Genomic DNA, 9,894 nt, shown 5'->3' with positions numbered 1-9,894 from the left:
TGCAATTGACATATCATATGTCTCACCTCGCAGAGAAAGATGTCTTTATTACAAAAAAATCATGGTCATTCTTCTTAATCACAATCGACAAGTGATGGAAGTGGATAAGCCCAAGGCAAGGTCAATTTTCTTTGCTATAAGCTTTATTACACTACTCTTATGCCTTTTAGCCCTAGTACTATGTATCTATACTAGTGTGTGTATATTGCCTAGTTTGCTCATGTATCTACATATTTTCTTTGCTATAAGCTCTATACTATTGTGTGTATCTTGCCTAGTCTTCTCTTTGCATATATGATATGTATCTAAATAATTTCTTTACTATAAGCTCTAATACACTACTCTTATACCTTTTAGCCTTAGTACTATGTATCTATACTATTGTGTGTATCTTGCCTGGTTTAGTCTTTGCATATATGTTATGTATCTACATGCTAACATATCGTTATCATATATAATTTTTGTGTTCCCTTGCACATTAACTATATTTAAATGCATTATACGTTAAGAGTTTGTATATTGCTCCTTCTTCATGTTGTTGTTTGAAGAAAAGGCTTACAAACTAGTTGGTTTTTGTGATGCAATGAATGTGAAGCTGTACACTATCGTTCGCCTGTGTGCTCCACGTCGAGTTTCGAACCCGTGCCCCCGCGTAGCCGCACGAATGTTGTACCGTTATGCAACAAGCGTTTCGCGCAGGTCCATGGGCGTGTGACTTCTATAATCCAACCCTTGCCCGCTCAAGTTCACTCCACGAAAATTAGACGACTGCCCATGTTTTGTTTCGCGCATCCGACTTCTGTGCCGTCGATGCCATCATCCCCACTTCTTAAATGCACCGTGTCTTTTATACATGAGGAGGGAAACTTTACGCAAACTTTGGAAATTAGACGATTGCCCATGTTTTGTTTCGCACATCTAACTTCTGTGCCATCGATGCCATCATCCCCACTTCTTAAATGCACCGTGCCTTTTATACATGAGGAGGGAAACTTTACACAAACTTTACGCCTTCATCTGCCATGTGTTGAACCCCTTATGTTGTGTGTCTAAAATAAGGATGCATAGTGCTGTACGGCAGTTTCTTTGAAAAGTTTCCATGGGTTTCCACACGAGTTCAAAAAGTATTTTCAGGTGCCGCTTAGGCATTGCAGCCAGCCTGCTTCGGTTCTGTTAGTACTCGTAAAAATGAGCGAGGGGTACTACCATCATGTCATCATCATTTGTATCCATTCACAGTACGTTTTAGCATTGATCTCACTTACAAGAGCTTGCCCTACCTGCAGGTCTTTTCTGGGAAATCTGCGATCGGTTCTGGATGTTGCACTGGTAAACAGCAGCTGTCCTTCTAGGGTTATTGGAATTAATCTGTGATTTATGTGCACACACATCCAAGGAGAGAGAGAAAGGATGAGGTTCAAAATTCCTAGATGATGGCTCTTCCATCTCGGTGCTATTTTTGTGTATGTGTGTGTGTGTGTGTGAGAGAGAGAGAGAGAGAGAGAGAGAGAGAGAGAGAGAGAGATTGAGATTAAACGTCTAACCATAGAGGTCTATCAGAAAAAAATGAGTTACAGTAGTTCTGGAGTTTGGGAAAAGAAAAGAAAGCGAAAGAACTAGCTACATACACAATAGTGATCACCTAAAGAGACAAGAGAACCATATGAGTACAAAAAGCAGCCACCTTGCTCATATCATGAATATAAGGTACCACATATGGTATGATCACTGTGCGGGGGCATCATCTAGGCCTGGCGCCGCTCTCCTGCACCACCGAGAAGAAGTCGCGTTATGAGGCTGTGAGGTGTCCTGAATTTCGGCTCTACCCTCTCTTAGAAGGAGATTTGTGTCTGCTTAGCTGTATCAGAAAAAGCCACAGGCACCACTGGGGTGTGTATGAGAGAGAGAGAGAGAGAGAGAGAGAGAGAGAGAGAGAGTTTTACTATTTTGCTTGTGTATTCATTTTATAAAGGACAGAAATTTCATTGATTTGATAGATGCAGCAAAATGGTGGATGTCAGCAAGACAAAGATTGGATTATACTCTCAGCACTGTCCAAGGTAAAGGGGAGAAGTTTTTGAGTTACAAAAGCGAAGTCTTTGCATATGCATGGTTAATAAAAATATTTGCTGGGATATCACAGTTGCAGCATTTGGTTAATTGTCTGCCGAGAACTAATGTCCATAAAAATTCTAATTTGGATGTCCTTTTGCAGGTGCAAAGAAGTTTATTGTCAAGCAGGCTGGATCTTGTAAGAGCTTTCTTTTGATTGTATCATAGCCATTCGATCATGGAAAGGAATATAAACCAAAATGGACATCATTCTCCATTCAAAAGCAAAGCACTTGGTAGAAATTTTTTGTGCCACCGATAACTTTATGGCACGTGTTTCATTTTTACAGACCTCATTTTAACAAAGCGAACTTTGACCTCCCACATTTGTGCTATATTTTTGGCCTAGGACCTGAGGCATGCAATCCGTTGGTGAATCCACCTTGTTTTGTGATTACCACTAGCTCATCTGCCATGGTTATCAAAAAGCAAATGCAATGGCACTTCATGAAATCGTGTGAATCTATAAAGTCATGAAACATAAAAAGACAAAAATTGATGAAATGACTTACAGGTATGTTATTTGTCACGTGCATCATTGTCCTAGGGTGTCACGTAGACATTTTGCAGCTTCTAGGACAGTTAGTCACCTTTTCTGATGCATGTTATGAGTCCTTGTCCAAGGGAGAAATTGCCAGGCACCATCTAGGTTTGGGGTCAGTGTTTGTCGTGCCTGTGGCACAAGTCTCTATGTAACCCTCTTTGCAAGTTGTATAATGTTGTATTGGCCAACCGGGCACTTGTTAGACTATTTGTGTTAGAATTTTGTGCATCTTTGTGGTGTGGGAACTGTATAATGTTGTATCGGCCAACTGGGCACTTGTTAGACCATTTGTGTTGATTTGTGCATCTCTGTGGTGTGGGAACTGGACCTTTTATTTGGCATACTATGTATTTTTCTCATTTATGCTAGTCGTGGGTGCCAGGTCACAAGAAGTCAACTGGACTTTGATGACCTCAGCTCCCTTCTCTTGGAAGAAGAGTTCGTCCTCGTTTCATAAGAAAAGGTCAAGAATGGTTTGATCGTAGTGCAGAAGAAAGGGCGGAGTCGTTGCTACTTGTGTGGGAAGAAAGGAAATTTGTCTAAGGATTGTTTGTCCAAGAAGGACAAGGGCAGGGGTAAGTCTTCATCCTAGAAGAAGGGCAAAGACAGGACACAAGACAGTGATTCGGAAACTTTTAGTGACTCATCTAGGGTTCCCAGGGTGCTTCCGGCTGTTAGAATATGCAGTGGAGATGAAGACAAAATTGAGAACACAAGAGCAAGTGCATTGCATAAAAATACAGCAATGGAGGAGAGAGAGTGTCATGTGCACAGTGTGTGTCTACCGTGTGCTATACGCATGCAAGACTAGTTTCGAGGCTTGGGGAAGCTTGGAACTAGGCAGGCTGATTGACGAGGTGAGTTAGGGAAATACTAACGGGCGGGCACCCAAGTATGGACGGGCGGGCGGCCAAGTGTGGACGCTTGATGACCGGCCAAGAGCCTATAAAAGGGTGGCCAAGGTTAGTTATTGTATTATAGAGAGTCTCGCGAGTTTGTGAGAGCTCTATGGTCTTGGAGCCTGGATCTAGTGCAGACGTGCACTTGCTTTATGCAGCCGAGGCCGGCAGCAATCTCGAGGTCCGCGAGGGCAGCTTCGTGGCGGTATGGGACGTCGCGAGGAGGAGATTGGTCGGTACGTCAACCTAGTTAGCTCAGCTCGTGGCTCGGTGGGGACAGCCAAGACTGTGGGCTCGCCCACGGCTGTCATGGTTGGGAGGTGAGTCAGGCCTGCACCCCCTTTGCTTGTTTGTTTGTTCGTTTGTTTGCAGGATTCGAGTTTCGAACCAAGATCGATCACGAGGGGATCCGTGGGGATTTGACAGTGGTATCAGAGCATACCTCGTGAACGAGCAAGTCGGTAGGTAGAGAAGAAGAGGTCGAAGAACGGTATGTGTTAAAAAACTTGCTGTTTTTTTTGTGCATACTGCAGATTTCAGAATAGTATGTGTTTTTTCTTCATCAAAGACACCCATGTTGATGGGAGGTGGTAGTCTAAGCAGGGTCTTTTTACTTGGCAAAGAAGAGGTAGATTCGTTTGTGCAGTCGCATGAACGTAGAGAGAAAACAGAAAAGAAAAAAGCACGTTTGTTTTTTCGTTGAACAAGAGAGAGAGATCGTAAGTGTGAACGATGCACTGGCGGGATGGTGCGCTGGCGGGTTGTTGCTGGCGATGGGCTACCGTCGTCTGAAGGCGGCCAGGCTTGCAGCTGGTCACGTAAGCGCAGGCGCCCAAGGCTGGGTAAGCAGGCGGCCTAGCCCTGCGCAGCCAGGCAGCCAGGCTTGCGCTGCCAGGCGGCTAGGCCTGTGCAGCCAGCCCAGGCGGCGCCTAGGCCAAGCGAGCGCCCAGCCCAGTCCATGCACGGTAGGCTACGCTGCCACAGGCCATGTGCGAGTTGGCGCAAGGAAAGCACAAGCTGGCGCAGGCGTTCGAGCAATCTGGTGCGAAGGTGCTGGCGACGGCAGCCACTTCAGGCGACGTCAGCATCCGCCGGGAGGAAAAGCATGCACCGGCAGCTCACCGACGGGTGAATCCGGGAGGAGAAAAAAAAAAAACCAAGGAAAGCTTACGTTTTTTTTAGCTTTCGTTTTTTTTTTTGGGGAGTTTAAAATTTTTAAGTTTTAAAAGCACCCTCCTCTAAGGTTTCCACGGTGTTTTATTTTTTTTAAGAAAAGAGAATATATATATATATATATATATATATATATATATATATTCAAGAAAAAAAAACACAAAAGCAAAGCAAAAGCTAAGCCTAGCTTTTGGAGTTTTTTTTGGCTTTTGGGAAACCTTTATAAACCCCTCAAGTGGGCTTCTTGCCACACATCTCTCAAGTTCTTAAGTTTTCAAGCTCTCAAGCTCTCAAGTTCGCTCGCACTTTTGTTGTGCAAAGATCGAATTTTCTCTCCACGTACCCTCTTCACGATGTCGATCCAAGAATCGGAGTTGGAGTCCCTCGTGAAACGCGAAGGCTTGCCGGCTAACGGAAGGTACCGATGCCGATCTTTTTGACGATTTTGTGTCCAAATCAGATTTCCAAGAGTTCAAAGTAGCTCTCGAAGCTTCTTCGTCGGAACGTCAGGCACAAATCGCAGCCCAGATGCAAACTTTGCAGAACTCCATCACTCTATTGACCACTACCCTCTCTACTTTCTCGGGTATGGATACCTTGGCTTCAGCTTTAGGTCCCAACATTACTCCGGAACCGTTCGGGGGCGAGCAAAAGCAGCGAACCAAGGAGATCGTGGACACGTGGCTACATAAGTGGCAAGTTCACTTTCAGTTTCATCCATATGATGATGGAAATCAGATCCAATTAGCAGCAGGTTTCCTGTTTGGCAAAGCTTTGCTTTGGTGGAAGGAACTCAATCCTAAGCCAACGACTTGGGCACAATTTGAAGACATCTTCAAGCAAGAATTCCTCAAGAAAGAGGATGATTACGATGTTGTTACCAGGTTTTCAGCTTTGACCATGACCTCGCAGCACCTCACTTATGAGGTCTACCTCCAGAAGTTTCGTGACTTGCAGATGAAAGCTACAAAGATGGATCCCACTACTCTTTTGGGGTTTTTCGTAGCTGGTTTACCAGACTCGTACCGATTACAGGTTAAAAATAACAAATGTAAAACTTTGGACGAGGCCATTCATTCAGCTCGTATCTATGATGATACGATGGTCTCTTCCAAGTCGAAACCCGTTACCGAGCAGGGGAACAAGCATAAAAGAAAGTTCTCCGCACCTATGCCTAACACGACAGAAGGCAAGTCTTCGGACCAACCTTCGAAGAATTCAAGTTCGACACCAGCGAAGAAGAAACGACTCCTTAGGGCTTTGAAGCTCAAGAAGGAAGGACGTTGTTTTATCTGCGAAGAAAAAGGATACATGCGTAATGAGTGCCCGAAGCAAAAGGGTACCAAGTCAAACGCAGGATCCAAGCCAAAGGCAGCTAACCAGTTGTCTTTGACAGGTACGTCAATTACTGTACTTTCTCGCCCTAGTACTTGTTCTGATTGTCTGTTCAATTCTAAGGTATTTGGCTTACATGATCTTCTCCGAGTTTATGGAGAAGTGAATGGCCATAAAATTCACATTCTTTTAGACCTTGGCAGTTCGCATAACTTTGTTAACCACAAACTTGTGCAGAAATTGAGTCTTGATACGACACTCAGCGACCATATCTATGAGGTACGTCTACCTCCGAGAAGGCAAGTTTGGGATCACAAGGTGGAGATGCTTCCAATCCAGATTCAGGACTACAAAGATATTCTGGAATGCTATGTTATGCATCTGAAAAATGTAGACTTGTTATTAGGGATTGAGTGGTTTAAGACTCTTGACGTCCAGATAGATTGGTCTAGTCATATTTTTTCTTTTCAGCATAGGGACACCAAGTATAGTATTTTAGGTGATTGTATTCATCCCTCTCAGGGACCTCTTGTAAATACAATTGATTTTGGAAATATAATGGATTCTTCTTTGTATACCGCTTTCCATTGTGTATTGATTCCACTTTCTTCTTTTCGCATCCCTTCCATGGATGTGAATGAATTAAGTGTGTTTGAAAGCAAAGAATTACAGAAGATACTTGATTCGTTTTAAGACGTATTTCCTAAGGAACTGCCATCGGGTTTACCACCTGAACGGGGAGTAGATCATCGTATTGACTTGATCCCTGGTGCTCATCCTGTGAGTATTCCACCTTATAGGATGAGCCAAGCTGAGGAAGATGAGTTGGCTAAACAACTCGAAGATTATTTGAGGATGGGCCAGATCCGTCCAAGTAAATCACCTTGGGGTGCACTTGTATTGCTTAGGAGAAAGAAGGACAATACTTAGAGAATGTGTATAAATTACAAGAGATTGAACAAGCTGACTATTAAGAACCGTTATTCTCTCCCTAGATCAGATGACCTGATTGACCGGTTAGCAGGAGTGAAATATTTCACGAAGATAGATTTACGTACTGGCTATCACCAGATACGTATTTATGAAAGGCATGTCGAAAGAACCGCCTTTCGGACTAGGTATGGCCATTACGAGTTTCTCGTATTACCTTTTGGGTTAACCAATGCTCCAGCCACTTTCCAGCAAATGATGAACGATCTTTTTCGTGAACATTTGGGGAAATTTGTGGCGGTGTTCTTGGATGATATTTTGATATATAGTCGTACTCTCGAGGATCATGTCAGACACCTTACGATTGTCTTATCTATTTTAAGACAGAATCGACTATATGCTAAGTTAAGTAAATGTGAGTTCTTTATGACCGACATCATTTACTTGGGACACAAGATCACTAGAGATGGATTGAGCATTGACTATGACTGAGTTCAGAAGGTTTTGGATTGGCCTATACCACGAGCAGTGAAACAACTTCGTTCTTTTCTCGGTTTTGTTGTTTTTCTTCGGAAATCTGTACGGGAGTACTCTCAACTCACACTATCGATGACCGACTTATTGAAAGGTCGTGGACGTAAGTCAAATCAGTCTATCACTTGGAATAACGATTTGGATATGGTCTTTAGACTTTTAAAAGATAAAGTCAAGGAAGCACCTATCTTAGCATTACCTGATCCTAGTCGGCCTTATGTTCTTGAAACTGATGCCAGGGACTATGCTATCGGGGCTGCTCTATTTCAAGATGGTAGACCGGTTGCTTTTGAAAATAAAAAGCTAGACGACACTCAATCTCGTTGGCCAACCCTTGAGAAGGAGCTTTATGCTGTGATTCATGCTCTCAAGGTTTGGAGACATTATTTATATGGCTCCAAGTTTGTGGTATTGACTGATCATCAGTCAATCAAGTATGTGTGTGATGCGGATGATTTTAGAGGAAGGAAAGCTCGATGGACAGAGTTAATGCAAGATTTTGATTTTGAGATCCGTTATCGGAAAGGGTCCATGAATAGTATTGCAGATGTTCTTAGTCGGATTAGAGAGGTGAATACTTTGTCATTCAGCGAGATTTCTACTGACTTATTTCAGTCATTGAGAGGGCTTTGCAGGACTGATAGTTATTTTGGTCCATTTTGGCAGAAGATCCAGGACGGGAACTCATTGATTGACCAAGACTTGATGACTGAGCAGTCTACTATTCAGGCTGCAGGAGGCCAGTGGATGATTCAGAATGGTTTACTATTCCGTAATGACAAAATTTGTGTACCACCACAGATCTCGGACATTAGGTCCAAGATTCTTAAGGAGTGTCACGACGCCCCTTCTGCTGGACACCCTGGGGTACACAGGACACTATCATTAGTGAAACACACTTTTTATTGGCCGAAGATGAAAGGGTATGTAGAAGATTATGTTCTTAAGTGTCAGATTTGTTAGGTAAATAAAGCTGAACGCTTTAGACAGGCTGGGTTGTTGCATCCTTTGCAAATCCCAGGTAATAAATGGGACAGTATTTCCATGGATTTTATCACTGGATTGCCAAGAACACATCAAGGCCATGATTCTATTTGGGTTGTGGTAGATCGCTTGACAAAAATGGCTAGATTTTTACTGACCCGGAAGACTATTACAGCTACGCAATTAGCTCGGCAGTTTATCCAGCAATTGTTTAGACTGTACGGATTACCGCAGGACAGTCAGTGATAGGGACTCTAAGTTTACGAGTGATTTTTGGAAACTTGTTTTTGAGAAGTTGGAAACAACTTTGAATTTGAGTTTCTCTGATCATCCTCAATCTGATGGCTAGACTGAAAGAGTGAATCAGATTTTGGAGGATATGCTTCGAGCATATGTATCCAAAAGACAGAGTTCATGGGAGGATTATCTTTCTATGTTAGAATTTGCATATAATAGTACTAAGCATACGAGTACAGGGTTTAGTCCTTTCATGCTTATGTATGGTTTTCAACCAAGATCACCTGTTACAGTAGGATTCTCAGGACTTTTGCATGATGCAGCACGTAATTTTTTGCAAGATATGCAGGAAATGTTACAAGTTGCGAAGGAATCTATTAGAAGTGCTCAAGACCGAGATAGGTTTTATTCTAATAGACATCGTTCACCTAGAGAGTTCTCTGAAGGAACGATAGTGTATTTGCGAGTTCTGAAAGATTCCGAGACTTTACGGACAGGTAGATCTCCGAAATTATCCCCTAGATACTGTGGACCATTTCGTGTTACATGACGGATTGGTTCAGTTGCATATGAATTGGATTTGCCTTCTCATGTGAAAGTTCATCCTGTATTTCATGTCAGTAGTAGACTTAAGGAAGTACTGGGTGGAGCAGATCAGTTAGTTACTCCTCAAGAAAGTATAGATGTCGAGGACATGACATTTGTTCCGCACGAACCTGAAAAGATTCTTGGATTTCGTGAAAGAAGATTGCGCAATACGCTTATCACGGAATACAAGATCAAGTGGAAGGATCGTGTTGAGGAGGACGCTACATGGGAGACATTGACTACTCTTCAGAGAGATTACCCTGGTTTTTTAGTGAGCTCAGGAGTGAGCTCTTAGAGGAAGGGGAGTATGTCATGTGCAGAGTGTGTATCTACCATGTGCTATACGCATGCAAGACTAGTTTCGAGGCTTGGGGAAGCTTGGAACTAGGCAGGCTGATTGACGAGCTGAGTTAGGGAAGTACTAACGGGCGGGCACCCAAGTATGGACGGACGGGCCGCCAAGTGTGGACGCCCGATGACCGGCCAAGAGCCTATAAAAGGTTGGCCAAGGTTAGTTATTGTATTATAGAGAGTCTCGCGAGTTTGTGAGAGCTCTAT

General features: G+C 43.2%; 1 protein-coding gene across 7 annotated transcripts in view; it reads left to right on the top strand.

The window, feature by feature from the left end:
- Positions 1-979: 979 nt before the first annotated feature.
- The window catches only part of LOC147629200 (golgin), a 79,414-nt gene continuing 70,499 nt past the window's right edge, over positions 980-9,894 (top strand). For 2 of the 7 annotated variants that reach the window (XM_086812461.1, XM_086812457.1), the window contains exons 1-4: positions 1,007-1,199; positions 1,287-1,329; positions 1,998-2,060; positions 2,216-2,251. In XM_086812461.1, the coding sequence (XP_086668587.1) occupies positions 2,015-2,060; positions 2,216-2,251 (82 nt within the window). In that variant the 5' untranslated portion in view covers positions 1,007-1,199; positions 1,287-1,329; positions 1,998-2,014. Of the gene's footprint in view, positions 1,200-1,286; positions 1,330-1,997; positions 2,061-2,215; positions 2,349-9,894 lie in introns of those variants that run through there. The other 5 variants (XM_086812463.1, XM_086812459.1, XM_086812458.1 and 2 more) reach the window with 4 other exon arrangements.

The sequence above is a fragment of the Cibotium barometz genome, chromosome 18 (genome assembly GCF_041138505.1).
Source record: "Cibotium barometz isolate CiBa-2024 chromosome 18, ASM4113850v1, whole genome shotgun sequence".
In the NCBI taxonomy this organism is placed as follows: Eukaryota; Viridiplantae; Streptophyta; class Polypodiopsida; order Cyatheales; family Cibotiaceae; genus Cibotium; species Cibotium barometz.
Note: the sequence above shows the minus strand (reverse complement) of the source record. Positions and strands in the feature narration are given on the sequence as shown.